This window comes from Parasteatoda tepidariorum, chromosome 3 (assembly GCF_982258835.1).
Source record: "Parasteatoda tepidariorum strain Cologne lab strain chromosome 3, Ptep-v5.0, whole genome shotgun sequence".
Lineage (NCBI taxonomy): Eukaryota > Metazoa > Arthropoda > Arachnida > Araneae > Theridiidae > Parasteatoda > Parasteatoda tepidariorum.
The window spans coordinates 99,234,466-99,254,258 of record NC_141757.1 but is presented as its reverse complement, the minus strand read 5'-3'; the positions used below and the strand labels follow the sequence as shown (position 1 = coordinate 99,254,258).

The 19,793-nt window shown below is 27.7% G+C and overlaps 1 protein-coding gene across 2 annotated transcripts; it reads right to left on the bottom strand.

Annotated features, from left to right (window-relative positions):
• Nucleotides 1–1,059: 1,059 nt before the first annotated feature.
• Nucleotides 1,060–19,764, bottom strand: LOC107444954 (WD repeat-containing protein 46). 2 transcript variants are annotated; one of them, XM_071183499.1, is made up of 14 exons: nt 19,518–19,764; nt 19,190–19,308; nt 16,651–16,763; nt 16,294–16,381; nt 15,167–15,228; nt 11,518–11,773; nt 9,420–9,555; nt 9,173–9,272; nt 8,936–9,089; nt 6,902–7,049; nt 4,586–4,680; nt 3,391–3,486; nt 1,315–1,425; nt 1,060–1,206 (listed from the first exon to the last, which is right to left on the bottom strand). In XM_071183499.1, exons 2-14 carry the CDS (start codon nt 19,295–19,297, stop codon nt 1,108–1,110), a joined length of 1,566 nt encoding a protein of 521 aa, XP_071039600.1. In that variant the 5' UTR covers nt 19,298–19,308; nt 19,518–19,764; the 3' UTR covers nt 1,060–1,107. The 2 variants fall into 2 exon arrangements, with proteins under 2 accessions (XP_071039600.1, XP_071039602.1); XM_071183501.1 differs by having other exon boundaries at nt 19,402–19,594.
• Between the last annotated feature and the right edge of the window lie 29 nt (nt 19,765–19,793).

The following is a 19,793-nucleotide window of genomic DNA, read 5'->3' as shown; positions in this document are numbered from 1 at the left end:
GCCCATTTCAGTTTTTTTGACCTTCGGCTCTGGGGTGCAGGAGCAGATGTTCCGGTCAGGTGGTCAGCCGAAGGTGGAGTCCCCAGTGTTTAGTTCCCAAGCATGCTTGGTACTCATTTATCGACCCACTGAAGGGATGAAAGGCTAAGTCAACCTTGCCCGGTTCGATCCCAGGACCTGTGGCAGGAGAGCGCAAAGTACTACGACTCAGCCACCGATCGTCTTAAACGTAATATAGCATGTCTTTATTTCAAAACCATAAAAACAATACCAATAAATATTTATTATTAATTAAGAATAATTTACTTCCCTTTAACTAATATTTTCAAAATTCAATACAGTTAATAGTATGTTTTTGAAGAAATCCTTTTAAAAACTATCATTTTCCATTTAGGTTCAAAAAATTACATTGTGAAGTGAGGTGCAAACAAGAAACAAATATAATCTACATAACTGTTTCAATCAACTAGTGAAATTGGAAATTAAGGATTTTTAAAAACCTTGAATCAAAACTAAAAATTAGTATAATAAAAATTTAGCAGTTTTTAAATATTGTGAAATCTCTGTAAAAAAGTTAATTTTATAATTATTGGAGGCTTTTTTTGATTCATTAAAGTCTGTTTAAGAAAGAATTAGCTTTTTACTGCCAAAGGTTAGTAGAAACTGAGTAGCAACAAAACTGAAATAAATATATAAATAAAATTTTCCAAATCTGTGATATAACATAGTTTACGAGACATGCATGAAATTAGAAAAAGCAAATTATTTTTTGTATTTCATATAAAACTACATTAAAAAGTAGATGGTCCGTTTGTGCTATTTTCTAAATATTGTTAAAAATGCTTGGCTTTTTCCTTTTAGAGAAAACAAAACATGCATTTTTCATAAGTTGCTTTTTAAAACCGTCAGTTTTGGGAAACCTGATACTAAATATTAATGCAGCATTAGTAGTACAAATCCTTTAATAATTATCAATCACTTAATAATTTATTAAATGATTGATATAATAAACTTATTTTTTATTATGCTTTGAGGCAGAAGCATTTAGTACTAATAAACTTTGAGTATAAAAAGAAACTTTATTTACAAAATAATAATATTAATACATTATTTATTTTTAGCTTTAAATCGATCAAGTACACCACTTCCTTTAGATTCTTTTTTCTTTGTTTGAGATTTTTCTTTCATTACAGATTTAACAAATTCCTAAAAAAAAGAAGAAAATATATGAAATATGACAACATGCAAGAGAAGATTAAATACGTTAAATTATTTTATATGAATAGTATTATGTTAGAAAAGGCAAATGCTTACTCTTTTAGCACTTTCTTTCACCATTGTTTTTTTTTTAAACACCTTAGCACTTTTATTTCTTCCTTTAGTTTTCGGACGGACATCAAATTCAATTTTTGGAGGTTTCACATACTAAAAGTGTAAAAAAAAAATTACAAAGATGCTTAAAAAATAAGTCATTCTTACAAAATAATTGATTAAATTTTAGACAATACATTAAATGCCACAACATGTCTTCAAATACTTACATACATTAGTAAATTGAAGATTAAAGATCAATAAATGAAAATAGAGTACATAAAATATATTTCTGACACATATAACAGTATACTTAATATTAACCATATTCCAAATAATAAAATGAAGCGAAAGTCATTGTGCCTCATCTCAAAGAATAAAACTCTCTGAAATAACACGCGAAAAATCGTAACACCATATTGCTTATATTCAGAAATTTTTTCCATAAAAATAAATTCTAAATTCATTTACACATCTGTTTCAAAATTTTGAAAACTCTATTATCACTCTGCAAATTTCATATTCTAACTTAGGAACATGCACGCAAACCATATTCAAGTATCTTCAATTTACCTACACTAATTAAGCAAGGATTTTCATTGACAGCAATTAAATTGAACTATTTGAAAACAAAAGATTTATTAATTCATGTTTTAATATTTAAGTCAAAATACTTTTCAATTAATCCAAATGCAAAATTAATTTGCAGGTTTGCCACAAATTGTACGAAACTTAAGATTTTTTAAGCTGATTTGAAGATTTTTCAAGAAGAATTATTATTTTTTTTACAGAGTTTGGAGCATCTTGTTTACAGACGGACCTACTAATGCAGAGGTTCCCAATTTTTTTTCGACTATGGAACACTAAACAGGGATTGTGCTAAGCATTCACCAACTAGCCAAATGCGATAAAATCGTAAAATCAGCGGAAAAAAAAAAAAAAAAAAAAAAAAAAAAACGGCTTTGAGTCAAGTATTGGCAAAAGAAAAAAATATATTTCCCACAGTCCTGAAAAAAAAAAAGGTCAAAGGGAATATTTCTGGACAAATCCTGTATTTTTTTATTCGATTACAGTAAATTCCATTATATTAAATCCAGATAGTGTAAGAAACAAGACAGATTATGTAAGTATGAGACAAACTACCATAAAATACAGATTACTATATTCATTGCCGGATCATGCGCTATCACGTGACAAATTTCTTGCTTAAGCAGAACCGCGACAACATAAATAAAAAAATTAGCAATTGTGAACATATTAACTTAAGAAAGACTACTAATCATTTTAAAAACATTTAAAATGAAGAATGATGATTCTAGTTTCATCAATAATTATTAAAAATTAAATTTTTCGTCAACTGAATTTATTGGGCTGGAGTGATACTTTGACTAGTTTTTGGTGTATGCAAAATCTGATAATGATATGGAATTATAATATTTATTGAAATGAAATAGAGCTGCTATAAACTTTGAGAATCAGGAAAACTTGAATAGAACATTTGGAAAAAAACAAAATTTTGAATAGAAACGTTTGAGGGGATACTAAGGTGAAATACTTTTCATAATCCATTAAATGTATTATTATTAGAAGAGTTATATAGATTTTAAATTTAGCTATTTTTTTTTCTCCATAGGTGAATTGGCTTAAAGATAACTAAAATATTTCGATTAGATGCAAATGTAATTACAAGTTTCAAAAAACATAACCGGTTAAAAAAAGTCCTGAACCCCTGTAAGACTTCTATAGAAAACTTAAAGTTTTGCAGAACACTCCAGAAAAATCTCTATAGAATTGTAGGGCTCCACAGAACGTATTTAGGGAATGTCTGTCCAGATTTTAAACCATGGGTTATTCCAGTGATTAAGTAGGAACACATATTCAAGCAAATGAACAGTATGCTATGTTTTAAAATTAACTAATTCAACATGCTTTTTTTGTTACCTTGCAACAAGTTAAAACCTTTTTAGAGGTTTTTTAAAATAATTTATAATAAAAATAACTTGAACTGGACAGTTTTAGAAAAAACTGATTCCTTACACAAAAATAAACTTTATATAAGGCTAGTTATGAAATACTTACAGCAATTGATTTCATTTTTTCCATTTTTTCTTTTAAGCTAGGCACATTTATAGATCCTAAGTGACCAGGGTCCAGAGTAATTAACTCAGGTTGAATCTAAAAAATAATAAATTCTATTACATTAAAATGAAACAATAAAGATATTAGATAGATAAAAAAAAATTCCCAACTGTGATTTAATAAATCTAAATATTAGAAAACAAGAAATTAATGTTTTTCATCAGGCAATACAATTATTAAAGTTGGTAATGTTTGTATTTTGAGAATTCGTAGCTCTTCTACCATGCCTAGGTGATCAAGATTGCAGCTTTTTTTAACCATAAAAAAGTGAAAAAAATTAGTAATAGTAAATAATAAGTTAAAATAATTTTTAAGAATAAGGGAAAAATAGATAAATTTGAGATTAACATAAAATTTTTATAGCTACTGTTTTCTAAAAGCTACTTTTTGAGCATTCCTAAATTAAAACATTCCAATAGAATATTCCATTCTAATGTAAATTTTTTTTAATAGTTTTCTTTTGAGATTGATTTTTTTGTAAATGGCTTGGTTCAGAAACTAAATTCAAATATCTGTTCACGTTCTAACAAGTGGGTAAAACTTTGATTACTGAGCATACAAGCAACAAACCTTTTTGTTCAAATATTTTGTAATTGTTAGCTAGTTACAAATGTTGTAGCTATGTTACAACAGCAACTTGTATAAAAAAAATAACTCTTATACTTTGTAATGGATTTAAATGAATATCTGTTCTATATTTTTTACAACATCCAATTATTCCTTTGTGAGATATTAAAATTCTCCATTGCCAATGAATGAAATTCTTCTGGCTCACTTTCAAACACAATATTTTGTAGCTAGAAATTTAAATTTTTAAGTCAGATTTATACTAAAAAGTTTGAAATTGAAAACCAGATATTGACTTAGAAAAGTAATTATTTATTAGTTAACAAGTTATTTTTATAGTTGTAAACAGTCTGACAGCTGATTTCAACATATTTTGCATCACAATATGAAAAACAAAAAATTGTGAAATATCAGAAGACGAAAAACATCGTCAGATATTACACAAGAAATATATATATTCTAACAACCATTATTTTTTCGTTTATTTCTTCGCAAAATTTAAAAAAAATTTATTTGAGAACACATAAATGCACTGATTAAAGAGTTTAGTATCAAAAGTTCAGGTTACCTTTTCAAGCAATGCTTTCACTTCCATTTCTCTTCGTTGAGATTTAGTCATAAAAGGATTACTTTCAAAAGCATCAAAATTAGCTTCACCAGCACCTAAATAAGAAATACCAGTTTAATTCAAATGTTTCTATGTTGCTTTTCATTTTGTGATCCAGCATTTTGAACATCCTAACTTTGTGACACTGTTAAATTTCAATTTAAGCATGCGTAAAAATTAAGTGTGCCATAATAATTTTTGCTTGTTACAATGATTCTAATGTGTTTTAAGCTAAGAAAAAATTTAAATATTTTAAAACTTAATATATTTAATGAAACTTATATGTTATTTTTAATGAAAAATAAAAAGAATATCATTCAAAGAAAAATATTGATCTCTCATTTTTTGATTTAAATTCCAATCTTTATAGTATGACGTATGACAACGGGTGAGGATGGTGAAATGTGACAATGGAGTAAAAAAAAAATTGGAAGGAAAAAAAAAATTATAAACAGCCGCAGAAAACAAATGCAAAAATAAAGAAAAAAATAGAATTTAAATAATTCAACAAATATTTGGCTTTCCACAGAAAGTTTTCCTCTTGAAAAATAAATGCCCTATGTTATGTTAAATTTAAAAATATTATTTATTATTATAATAATTATACTGTAAACCAGGTATAACTTAAAAATTGGTATTCAGTATTGACAAAAGTAATTCAGGTATAATTTATAAAAAATTTATATTGTTATAGTTAAAGAAAATTAAACTAACCAGGGTTATATTTAAATTGTATATTGGTTCGTAAACGTGGTTATAATTTATTTTTAATTTCATGGATCATTTTTAACATATAATGTCCTTTAATAAAATAATAGTATAGAATTTGGAATAATTATTTAATAAGTTTACACTTGCGTTGTGAACAATTTAAATCAAATATCAAATAACGTATCTAAAAATATTCAAATAATTACAACGTGATTCTAATGTTAAATTAATTAGTATATTCATACCTTAAAACTAACATTTAAATTCAGTATTTACTATTTCTCCAACGTGCTCGTGCAGGCCATCCACGTGACTCGAAAATCTGTTAGCAAAATTAATCTGCTAAGCTAAACAGCAATTTGGACTGGAATTAATTTTAAGCAATGATAATTGGCATTATTTAACGAAATATTTAGTTATTTAAAAAAAAGATTATAGATAATCTTAGAGAATCATGGCACTAGACTGCACGTGCACGAAATTTAATCCTATCCAAGGAATTAGCACGAGGCATAGTCAGAATTAAAGACTAATATAACTTTTAAAAACAAAATTGTATTAAAACATAATTCTTGGTTACAATACATATAAAACATTCTTTGTTAACACAATACTCAGAATGTCTTAGGAATTCAAAATTTTGGTGCAACATCTCCAAAACAAAATTTCAACTGTTACAACAGTTTAATATATATTATGGAAAATAATTCACATTTAACAACTTATAAAAAATTAGGCTGGGTTTAAAAAAAAATTATTCGCATGTGGTTTAAGATTATCGGCGTAATTAGATTATTAAGTATCTATTTTAAGTTAATTTAATATTATAACAATTTTCGACATTGTTAATTAAAATTAATTACTAATTTAATACGCCAGTTTGTAAGGAAAAAAAATACTTATCGGTCATCCGGTCCCTGGATCCAGGACCTAGTAGCCCTAAAACGTCTACCTAAAAAAAACGTGCTACCTTTAAGAAAAAAATTACGAGACTGGCTAACGCGCTCTGCGTCGAAAATTCGAAAAAAAGGAGGGAGAAAAACAGCGCCCTCTGGCAAGCTCTGATAGGCTCTCATACCATTACGCCACTCCTCTTCAGCCATTTACTGCCTGTTGGGGAATAATCATTTGCGAAGGGACTTAAAACTAAAAAAAGGGGGGAAATCGCTTGCATGCGACCCAGCCACCAGCCAATTGTACAAAACAGATTAAAACATTAAAAATAAAATAAAAATAGTTTTAACAATTCAATTAATGGTTTGTGATGTCTCGATTTTTTTTTGTTTATAAAAATTTATGTACCGGTGAAAATTAATATATAACAGTTAAACACATAGGGCATTTACTTTTCAAAAGGAAAACTAATAATATTTGTACCACAACTATCTGCTTTTTCATAGTTCTAGATATACAAGATGTATTTAGAGCATTAATAAGGAAATATAATATATTAGATTGAAATGGTAATAGGAGTGTTAACTTTTGAAGATGTTTAAATTATTTTCAGTTAATTTATCAAAATTTCTATAAAAATTAAATGGTAGCAAAACAAAAGTTATTAATTACCTGGTATTAAAATACTATCAAAACCTGAATTGTAACCAATCCCCAACACATCTTCATAAGGACAAAACTGAACATCAGAGACCGTTGATGTAATTCTATGACGCAAATATGGAGTTTTAACAGTATTTCTGCAACAACCTTTATACACCTAAAATATTTAATGAATTTGCAGATACTCAACAGACAGAACATAACATTTATAAATTTTAAAAATATAAAAATAAATGTACCTAAAAATCATGAAATATAAAACAAAGATTAAAGGTCTACAAAGCTAAATTGTATCTCGTTTACATTTGGAATATGCAAAACATTACTTACAACAACATTTCATGGTTTTATAATGTACTAGATTCTTTGTCAATTTCTAATAATTTACTGCTATGGATTAAAGTTAACTTGAATTCACATAAAAATGATCAAGCTAATTGAAAAGTAAATATTTTTTATAATTTTAAGCATCATTAAAAATAAACTCAATTATCAAAAAAGCAAAATGCTATAAGAATAATATTATAATTTGAAATAGCAAAGTAAATATTTTAAAATAGCTTGGTATTTTTTTTCTAAAGATGCCCACTCAGCAAAAAATTTATCTCTGAAATAATCACTATTCCTGAATTTGAATTGTAGATTTCGTGAAACAGAAGAAAATATAGAAATAGAAATAAGACTAAATATATTTTAATTTGATAACAGCACATAATTTGTGACCGCTTTAAACTCCTTGAACTGCCAACTAGTACAGCGTTGTTAATATTTCTCAAACAATAAACCATTTTTTTTCCTGTTATTAAACAAGAGCAATGCTTGACTGAAAAATTTGCATAACAAGTTTACCTAATAAATTAGACTGACTTAGATAAAATGAAACACCTTCTGTGCATATAAAATCTAAATTAAAAAACTTTCTGCACACTTTGATTAACTCTTGTAACTAGTTATACCTCTTCTTTTAGCCACGTCATTTCGGCAAAATTTGTTTGAAAATCATGGATTTTTGCAAAATTGCTTAATTTTAATAGAACTTTATATTGATTCTTATTACATGGAAAAGTTTAGTAAAAAATTGAAAAAGCTGAAAACAGAAATCTAAAAATGCTATGTTAAAATTAAAAAAAAAATACATGAAATTTGAGTATGAAAAAAAGTAAGTAAGAAGCATTTACCCACAAAATGTTATCAACGCTTTAATAAAAAGAAATCAACGTGAGATTTTAGTTATTTATTTAGGTTGCGTAATTATGAATCTCAATGTGTAGTTTTTAACTCATGTGAATACAAATTTTGATATTTAACTTAAAAAAAAAAAATGTGAATATGAATAGTGATGTTCAATTTTAAAATAGCGTTAATGTGAATATCAATGTTTGATTTTAAATTCGCGAGAATATGAATCTCAATATCTGATTTTGAAATCATGAGAACATGAATCTCGATGTTTCATTTAAAAATAGCGAGAATACGAACATCGATATTTGATTTTAAAATTTCGTGAATGTGAATCTCAATGATTCATTTTAAAATCACCCTAATGCGAATCCCAATACTTGATTTTAAAATCACAAAAATACAAACCCTGGTATTTCATTTTAAAATCGTGTGAATACAAATTCTGATATATAATTTTTAAGTCACTTGAACTCGAATCATAATAGTGTCTTATAAATTGAGAGAATACAAAATGCAATATTTGATATAAAATTATGAAAATACGAAACAAGATGCCAGATCTTATATCACGTAATGTGTGATTCTAAATCATGTGAATGTAATTTTAAATTGTGTTTGCAATGGTAGGATAAGGCATAAAAAGGAATTTTCTTCTTCTTCTCGGGTATTCGAAAGGACAAACTTTCTTTGAAGAGGTGGATATTTTTCTTTTTTAGTAATAGTAAAAAATTTCTGTAATGATGACAAGTTTTCCACTAATTGAGTTTGTGTGCATGTGCATATTACATAGATTTGGAGGTAGGCCATGGTAAAACTAAATAAAAAAATTTCTTAAATCAAGATGTTTTTATTTATGCTTACTTCTACAACACTTCCAATACCCACAGCTAATGCATCCGTTTGGCTGAAATCCAAGAATCCAGCAGCACCTTTTAATTTGTATGACTGCAAGCATTTATATGTTCGAACATCAAATATTTTTAGAGTTCTGTCAGCACCAGCTGTAGCAATGTACCTTCAGTGCAATTAACTTATGTCAGTCATGTAAAAGCAGTAAAAAAATTAAAATTTCAAAGAAAATTAAAAAAAAAATCTTACAATCCTTTAGAATCAACAGCAAGAGCTCTAATTGGATGGGCATGACATAAAATCCTTGCAAGAGGCTTATCAACATTTGGCGACCACATGCTTACTGAACCTAAATTTTTGAAATTAAAATGACTATTATATATAACAAGAATATATATGTTTTGTAATTTGATTTTTCAAACTTTATGCCATCTAGAATCTAAATTTATTTGTTAATAACTGTCATAAGTTTTAAAAAAATCTGTTATATTCTCACCATTTGGATGACCAGTTACAAGAACAGCATTGTAAGGATTTTGTTTCATTACATTTAGTCGACCAGCATTAGTATACAGTTCCTTTACCATTTTACCAATAGAAACATCTAACCATGATACAAATCCTTTTTCACTCTGAAACGAAGAAAATTATTCACATGAAACATTTTGGGAAGTATTGTTGCAATAATTTTACCCATTCCTCCCCTCCCAAAAAAAACAAACCCAGGTTAGTTTAATTTTAAAAAAAAACCAACCTGACAGTGGGTTTCTTCATAATTGCATTTCACATACCTCCCAACATTGGAAAAATAAAATAATGGAGATTTTGCTAGCGAAATTTTTTAGGCTTTTAGTAAAGTTTTGATACATCATGCATAATCTTGTAAGTTAAAAAGAGAAACTCAAAATTGGAAATAATATAAGCATTTACAGTTAACAAAAAGATGTCTATAAATCTTAATATAAAGATGATTTTTTCAAACCATTATTTGTAATTACTTAAACTATTTTATTTTATAACCGTTGTTGACCATGTATTTCTTTTATGAAACTATTAATTTTCTATATGAAATTCTATTATTTCTTTCGCATGAAACCTATTATAAAGAATGTTTGTTTTTGTATTTTATTTCATAACCGTCGTTGGACAGCCGACCAAATTTTGAGTTTATGACCACTAATGATCAACTCCGTAGCCTTGTAATTTTGAACACAATCCAGAAGACAAGGGAACTCCTGGATCAGGTATTGGGAGAAATTTTCCTTCGTGGAGGACTTTTTGATGGGACTAAACCACATTTGAGTTACACGAAAACTAGACTAGGTGGCAAAGGGACTTTAATCCGTGACCCCTCTACCACTGAGGGTATTTTATATCAGAACTGTGGTCCGTGCAAGCTGGATGCGGAATTTGTATCGACTAGTCATCACTGGGATTCGAACCTGGTTCATCTCATTGGAAGGCAAATGCTCCATCCCCTGAGCAATCATGGCTCAATTTAAACTATTAACAGTCAACATACTGCAGTACTGGCAATAGCACCATCTGTTGAAGAATAAGTGAAGTATCTTTGCCATCAGTGGATATTTTATCACCAAAAATATTCTTTAAGAGATACGGAGAAATTTGAGAATATACGGGTAAGTTGTAAAATACACGAATCTTCGTTAAAAAACAGGAGACTTGGCAGATATGATTTTTTATTAACAGATTAGCTCAATTCCATACATTGAAAAGTTTATATTTCCATTACTTCTATATTCTACTGTGCTTGAAAATTTTTAATTAACCTTTTTAAAAACATATATAACTATAAATTGCAAACAATGTACAAAAGTATTTTAACAAAAACTTGAGAAACTAATTCACAATATTATTGAAATCATCGTTATAACAATATATGCAATAAATATTTTAGAATCACAATTCAACAAAATGGGGAAATTATTTATAAAAATATTTTTTAAATAATATTTTTTTCAGACCTATAAGTCTTCTTATATACAGTTTCAAATGAAATTTTTTTAAATATAGCAAATTAACACAATTATATTAAATTAATGGTATTTAAATTGTAGCAAGACAAGATTTACTCTAAGATTATAAACAATAGTAAAAAAACAATGAAATCCTGAAACTCCAAAAAAGCCCAGTAGGTTAGATTTTTCCTGAAAAAAACCAATACAACCCTGAGTATTTTGATTTTGAGCTTGTTTGTATTGTTATTACAGACGTTTTAAATTAAAGTCAATAAAAGGAACAAATAATTTTTCTTTACAAGAGATGATGCTATTTCCTTAACAAACAATTATGTATTTTACATAAGTACATTTGCAATTAAAATATCAGAAATACACTATTAATTACTCAGATTCCTGCTTTAAGATTCAAACTTCTAGTTGATTAAAATGTCAAGAAGTGATAGAGCTTTTCCAGATTATAATCCCAACAGTGAACTTATTAAGCAATTGCCAGAATTTGCATAATTGTTGTGAATTAAAAGATAGATAACCAGCAGGAGGGATTTCAAGATATATCATCAAATCAAAGACACATAATTTTTTTCTAATAAATATTATAATCAAAATACTTACAGATGTCGCTAATAGAAAATGATATGGTAAAAATTCCATTTGTAAAACTCTACTAAGCCTTTTGATGCAATGAAGTTCGACTCCTTTATTGTCATATATATAAACCCATTCTTTTTGAGCAGTAGCAAACATAGTAGGTAAGTGGAGATAACAAAGATCGTGAACAGATTCCATGACATTTATCTCACAATGAAGCCTTTTGGTAACCCAATCCATAGCAGCAACATGTCCTCTGCGGCCACCAAGCAAGAGATGCCTGAAAAAACAATTTAAAGACTTAGTTAATTTCATAGAATTCCTAGACAAAATAATATTTAAAATTTTTCAAATTAAAATATTTAAAGGAACTTTAGATGAAATACAGTCAAACCCCGTTAACACGAAATCGTCGGGACCACCGAAATTTTTCGTGTTAACCGAATTTCGTGTTAACCGTTTAGGTAGTGGCGGCATCTAGTCAACAATTATTGAACTACTAAACAATTACTTATATATTACAGTTCTTAAAAGTTACTAATGAAGACATATTGCAAATTTAAGTGAATTTAACATAAAATTAAAAATACTAAAAACAATGAACATTTAAAAATAACTTGAAATTTGGAGAAGAAATAATGAAGTGAATTGAACGCCAAATTACGAATTTATTTATCCGTTACGGAATCAAGGTTGAAAAAAGTCAGTTATTGACTTCTGTTTTAATTTCTTAAGATAACACTTATTAATAAAGTCATTTATATGTTCTAAGTTATCTAATGCATCCATAGCATTTTCTTGTTGCATGAGGAAACGATTAATTACTTTCATTGCACATGTCGCCTCATTTAAAGTAACTGGATTTTCTTGTTCAATATCGGACTCTTCATCAGTTGTATCCATGTCGACATCATCATTTTTCGCCGATAGTTCAGCGATTATGTCTTGATCGGTGGTTATATCCGATGTTAGCAAATCTTCGTCTATAGTGGTGTAGTCTTTGAACAAAGGGGCTGATAGAATCCCGCGTTTTTCCGCTTCTTCGATCAAATTAGTCAACGTTTCTGGTTCTGCTTCACTTATTTCTTGAAGATTCATTTCTTTTCCATCTGTGAACCCACCGCACTTGAAACTGTTTATAATTGTTTCAGAAGAAACATTGTTCCAAGCACATTTTAAGTATCTCATTGCGTCTAATAGATTTACAGAAAATGTAATTTTATTATCAAAGCAATGGATCATCTTGCGTACCATTTCTTTTCTGTATTGCACCTTCAAGCTATGAATGATACCTTGATCGCACGGCTGAAGTTTTGCTGTGGTGTTAGGAGGTAAAAAAACACATTTAATCGCTTTTAGTCCATGAATATCATTATGACCACTACAATTGTCAAGCATCAAACAAATATTTCTTTTTTCCCGAAATAGTTTCCTGTCCAAGTCTGTTAACCATTTCTTAAAAAGCATTTTATTCATCCAGGCTTTCTTATTTGAAGCATATACAACGGGTAAAGTTTTTAAGTTCTTAAAACAACGTGGGTTCGCTGATTTACCTACGACAAACAAGGGCAATTTTTCGGTCCCATCCATATTACAAGCGACCAAAACAGTAATTCTCTCTTTAGAGCATTTTCCGCCGGAGCATTTTTCTCCTTTAATGCTCAATGTACGGGAGGGCAATGCTTTGAAAAAGAGTCCCGTTTCATCAGCATTGAAAATGTCACGTGGCGCGTAATTTTTCCTAAGAGCAGGCCACTTTTCAGACAAAAATGATTCCACAGTCTCCTTATCTACAGTTGCTTCTTCGCCACAGATTTTATGACACACAATTCCATGACGCTTTTTGAATCGTGTTAACCAACCGTTTGAAGATGCGAAATTTGTCACGCCGAGAGCATCCGCAAAAACTTTTGCTTTTTCTTGCAATACATGACCCGTTAAAGGCAGATTCTGACTCCTTGCTTCACGCACCCATCGCAAAAGCGCTACTTCGATCTCCTCATTTCCCCCTGTTCTCATTCGCTTTCTAGCTGGCTCAAATTGATTGATAGCATATGCGACTTCATTTTTTCACGATTTTTTATAATCGTAGATAGCGTGCTGTTGGGAATTCCATATTTCGTCGCGATCTCTGTTTTCTTTAATATTCCATCACAAACTTCATTCAAAATTTTTTGTTTAGTCTCTAAGGACAAGGATTGCTGTTTTCGACTCATTTTTACGAAATTTCAAGGGCAACTGACAGTCGGACTCTACCACGATCATGTGTGCTTATGCACTACTTTCCACCCCCTTCCACGCACGTGCAAAGAACATTCCGAAACAGAATAGCAGCAACCAATCAAAAGAGATAATTATGGAAGGATGGGACCTCGATTCGAGGGTAGGAGTAGAAATTTCAAAACACTAATTCCAAACTCTTGTAAAAGAAGAAATTTTGACTTGGAGTGAAAAAAATTCTTTTCGTCTTAAGCGGTATTTTGCGATTTGGGTTTCGCGTTAAAAGAATTAATTAACACTATTCTTCAGACTCGATCGACGGGACCTAACAATTATTTCGCGTTAAGCGAAATTTCGTGATAAGCGATTTCGCGTTAACGGGGTTTGACTGTATTAGGAAAATACTAAGAAGAAATTTTTTAAAAAAACTTTTTATCATCTGGTAAAATTTTATTTTTCAAAAATTAAGAACACGATAAAATTGTCATAATCATCACTATGACACATGGAATTTATTTTTCTACTTTTCATTAGCTTTTAAATGAACATTTCGTTATTATTATTTTTTGTTTACATTTATCAAGTTTGTTCTCTGTTCACTCAAGAATGTTTGCTTTTATACAACATATACACACAATGGTCAAAATTAGCAAGTAAATTTTAAGCAATTTCCACGAACAAATTATATTTTCCTTAGGCAACTAATGACTAGACTAATGGTCAGCAACCTATGACCCACAAGTCCACTAGGTATTATATTTAACGCATGACAGATTATTCCATTAATATAATGTTTTTATTTTCAGTATATTATAATAATACGTAATCTTAAATAGAAATAATGTGACACATCAGGAAAACTTTTTTTGAAATAAACTTTGTTACTTAGTCACAATGCAAAGTTTCAGACAATATCCAAAAACAGACATAATAATATTTGTAAACATAAGGATTTTTATTTATTCAGATTTTTCACTTTTCAAAAAGTTAAAAAGAACCATTCATTAAATGTATCCAGCAACTATCATACAATCTCAGTAAGAACAAAACAGAAAAATAATTTGCTTTTAGATTTACACAAAAAGCTTACTTAAAATAATTAATTGATTTAATTGCTACTTAAATAAAAATCTACTTTTCTAACTATTTTGAAAAAACTGCTTTATTAAAGTTATGACAATCTCTAAAATAAGTTATGTCAAGTTTTAAAATTTTTGATTTTGACTATATTTTAGAAGTAAATAGTACAAACTATAGAATGACCGAAAAAGATTTAATAGACATTTTGCAGGTTTTTAGTTTTATTACAAGCAAAATCATTAAAACCAAGAAGGAGGATAAAAAACTAGGTATAAAATAATAGATATTACAATATGCAGACACAGATAATAAACAATTAATAAAGCAAGAAAAAAAAAAAGCTTACAAACACAAAAAATATGCATTCTATTACCTTCCATCTCTTGAATAATTTATCTTATATGGTCCAAATTCAGTCAGGGATAGATTAAACAACTGTAAAATAAAATGTAAAAATAAATTCCACATTTATTATCATATTTAAAAGAGTGTTTGTAGAAATAAATTAATAAGAATTATTCTTTGCTTTGAACTTACAAAGTGATAAGCAAATAAGCAAACGTATTTAAGCGAGGGAAAAAAAGAGTCATTAGCATTATAATACTATGTTAAATGTTAAACAGGTTGTAAATTCATGAATTACATTTTTTAGGAAAGGAGGGAATATATATATAAATATGTATATATACCAGTGGTGCGCAAACTAGGGGTCGTCAGAAGTTTTTTGGGGGTCGCCAAATTTTTATGAAATGCATTATCCCTGCATGCAGCATACTATACAGTGTACATATAAAGAGTGAAGCGCCGCCACTAACTGTTTAATTGCAATTTCATGCTGTCCACTCTTTCCATGACCGTAATGCGTAATGTATTCTCTATCTGGCTATCCGTGGAAAAACAATATCCCGTTTTATGCAAGAATGCCATCATAGTGTTAATACAATTTGCATCAACGTATTTATGTGAAACTGGATTTAGCAAACTAGTTTCAATAAAAACTAAATACCACTCGCGTTTAAACCCTGAAGATGGTATGCGAATTGCAATTAGTAACATACATCCAAACATCGATGAGATAATTAGAAACTTGCAGCCACATACATCTCATTAAAGGGCAATTACTGATTTTTGAATTATACAAAAAGTATTTTCTTAAAATTATAAATAAAAATTAATATGAGTTAAATATGATGATGTTTTTATTCGATGAAACGAAAGAAATGCGCGAAATATACATCGTATTTGTGAACATTTATCTCTAGGGGTCACCGAAAATTTTCTCTCTACAAAAGGGGTCGCAGTCGAAAAAAGTTTGCGCACCACTGATATATACGATATGAGGCATACAAATTATATGAGAAAAATAACTAGTTAGAAAAAAAGTAGAACCAAATAATAAAGAATAGAGAACTTATGTCAAGATTTTTATTGATTATTTATTTAAAAAAAAGTTTTTTCGTTACTTATAAAATAAAAAAATACATATATTTACAGAATTACCTTAGAAGCACTAGTAATGTCAACTTCAGCAGCAATCTCATGTTGACTGATTCTATAGGTATCTTCATTATCATCAGGTTCAAGATAACTATTAAAATTTATTTAGCATATTTTAAAGTGAATTTTAAATTATTCAACAGCATAAAATCTAGAAAAAAATTTAATTTCCAGAGATATAATTAATAACAAAGATTTTCTTAAAAATAAACAATATGAACAGGTACATTGAGAGAAAAGCACGGTTTCCTTCAAAAAAATGTATCTTTATATTCTGCTTATTTTAAATCAAGGTGAGCAAGTTTTAAGGTTTAATTAATAATAATCCAAATGTTTGCGTATACAAAGCAAGATAATTACCCAGATTCTTCTGTTAACAGCAATTCATTTCTTGCAGCATCTCTTACAGATTTCCGAATCTTTTTATCAGCTTTAATCAGGTCTATTTTGTGTAGTTTACTTTTAATTCCCCTCTAAATAAATAAAAAAAAAATGTAAAAATCACATTTATAATAGTTTTACAGAAAACAATGAATAGTAATTTGAAATATAGAAGGTTTTTAAATTATTGCATGGTTCTTATTTCCTTCATATATTTTATAAGCAGATTCAATAATGAAATTTGCATTTTTTAAAATTGAAATAGTTATAATCTGTTTACTAGGAGTATCTCATTGATATCAAAATAATGAAAATATAAAATGAAATTAATAAAAAGAATAAAACATTATTGAAATAATTATTTAAAATAAAGACTTTTGGATACATTTTCATAGATCATAATATGAATGTAAGTTTATAAGAAGATGATCATTATCACAACATTTAAAAAGCAAAAATGTGCCTAATTCTCAGATAGATTCAAAAATATTATTGAAAGATAATGATTTTTTAAAATTTCTTCCCTATTTGTAATATTAGACAAATTAAAAAGAAAGGAAATTACTATTATGAAAAAGTCAAAATTGGCAGAATTGACAGTTCAGTTAATTTTGATCTTCTATCATCCTATCTGATCTGAAATTTCAATTTTTTCTTTATTATTCTGTGCAAAGGATCTCTAGATTTTCAAAGATTATGAGTGCTACATAGTTAACTTTTAAAATTATATGGTATATGCATGACAAAATTCAATTTTAATAATACTGCATTTCACCAATATGATAAAAAAAATTAAATATCCTTAATTATAAAACAATGTACAATTGACAATTTTTTGTAATTATGAACACATCTACAACCAGGGTTGGCAGGTTTTTGACATGTGACAGTTTTTGACAGTTTAAACCATGGTTTAAACCGTCACATCAAAAACCTCACTGTCAAAAATGTCGAAAATGTCAAAAACCTATATTCATATGTAAAATTAAATTAATATATAAAATTTATATATTTTTTATAAAGGATAGTGTTTCTAAATATGTTCTAGAAAAAATAAATTTTAAATTTTGAAGAAACACTTATATTTTGAATAGTAACCAAAATCTTGTACTTTTGAAAGCTCACATCTTTTGTATTCATTATCTTTTGTATTCAATATTATGTATTCATTTTCATGTGTTATTGAAAATCTGCAGTGATATTATTAAGAAATTTATTTATAACCAAATTTAGTGTATAGTATAGATTATACTAAAAATTAGACATTTTTAAAGATAAACATTAGCAGTTTTGCACATTGGACATCTTTTAAAGAAAAATCTTTGTAATATTCCTTTAAATTTTCTTAATAATCTTTTTAACATAAGACAATACAAATTTAAGTGCTTTCTGTTAAATACACAGAGTAGTTAGTGTCGATTTACAGTATATTCAGCCTATTCATTTACTATGCTGAAAATTTAGTTTATCCAAATACTTGTGAATTTCATTTTGCTGAATACTATATACATAGTTTTGTTGAATATCTAAATATTCAGCTGTTGAATAATTACTTCTTGCTTTCAAGATATGCATTATTTGTATTCTTAATACAAGTGGGGGGGAAAAAATTAAGAGGTAAAAATTGTCTTAAAATGATAAGTGTAATAATTATAAATAAATATAATAAACAATATGAATTATATTTATCATTATTCACAAATATAACTACTTTTAAATTCAAATTAACATACTGGATAATAAAGATATTCGGTATAACATAAAAATTTTTTTTCATACACTTGTATCAAGTTTGTATTTATACAACCATAACTTGTAAGTTCCTTATAAATATTAGTTATATGTTCCTTATATGTCAAAAATGCATAGTAATAAACTTTTAATTTTCTTAAGTATCAAAGAAAAAAAATTTTATTTTCAAAATATAAATATTTAAAAAAATTTTGTGCAAAATTTTTCGCACATGTATTTGAATATAAATTTCTGAGATTTTAAATCTGTTATTTTACCTTCATTTTAATTAAAAAATATTTTAAAACCTGCTGATTACCTATAGTATAATTAAATTTCAATATAATGCATGGTAACTGTTGGTAGTTTTGAAGTTTATATATTTTTTTGGCAAACTTTAGTTTTTGACATTTTTGACGGGTTTTTGACGGTTTAAACCAGTATTATACCCTTGTCATGTCAAAAACCACTTTTTGACGTCAAAAACCCAACCCTGTCTACAACCATTAAATTTTTTACCAGCATTAAGGTTAACATTAGTCAACATTAAGGTTAAGCTGTAAAATTTCCCATATATAATGGCTTACCATAAAAACTCTCTCAACATGCAACTTTTAATTACTCAGTTTAGAGCATAGCAGAACTTAATTTGGTAGCAGTAAACCAAATTTTATCAAAATAGTAATAGCTTAACTATTTGTTTCATTATACAATGTTTTATATCTAATATCTTACCTTCTATTATCATTAATTATTAAGATATAAAAATCATAGGGAAATCGCTTACAAAATCAACTCTTTCTCCTCTTTTGTATTTCTTAAGTTTTTCTATAGGTACAGGTGGAGCGCCATGATATGGATCAAAAGAAGTATTCTCAGTTTCAAAGTGAGACATAATTACATAAGCTAAAAAAATAATAATAAGTCAATACTATTGAAAACAACGACATAATATATAGGGCATAAAATTCAAATAAATTAAGATTTTAACAAGCATACTCAAAACTGAAGCAGTATCGAATTTTGAACATCAACATAAAATCAGATGAAATGCAATAAAAAGGAAAAAAATAAACTTGTTTCAAAATAAACAGGAGCTTTAAATCGATATATACCTGTTAATAACTGCTGAAAGTGACTGACAAATTTTACATTACATTAACATGTGTACAAATTTAGTTTATTTATTTTCATTTTCTTGTGCACTTTCCACAAAATAATTCAGATTCAAATAAGAACTTTTTCAATTAGAAAAAACTGAAACTTCGTGAACGGAATATTTTAACAAATAACGAATGCGTTATAAATAAATTATACGAACATTTAAGTTTAGAAAGTTGATAATAGTTGGTAAACTCGAACAGGCTTTTTTGATGCTGCCAAATATAAAT

Bases quoted from the DNA above. Each gene is read 5' to 3' on its own strand.
- LOC107444954 (XM_071183499.1), bottom strand. From the start codon at position 19,297: ATGTCTCACTTTGAAACTGAGAATACTTCTTTTGATCCATATCATGGC. The intron at 16,764-19,189 runs GTAAGCGATTTC...TTATTTATTTAG, and splicing joins GAGGAGAAAGAGTTGATTTT to AGGGGAATTAAAAGTAAACT. The intron at 9,556-11,517 runs GTAAGTATTTTG...TCTTCGTTTCAG, and splicing joins ATTTTCTATTAGCGACATCT to AGTGAAAAAGGATTTGTATC.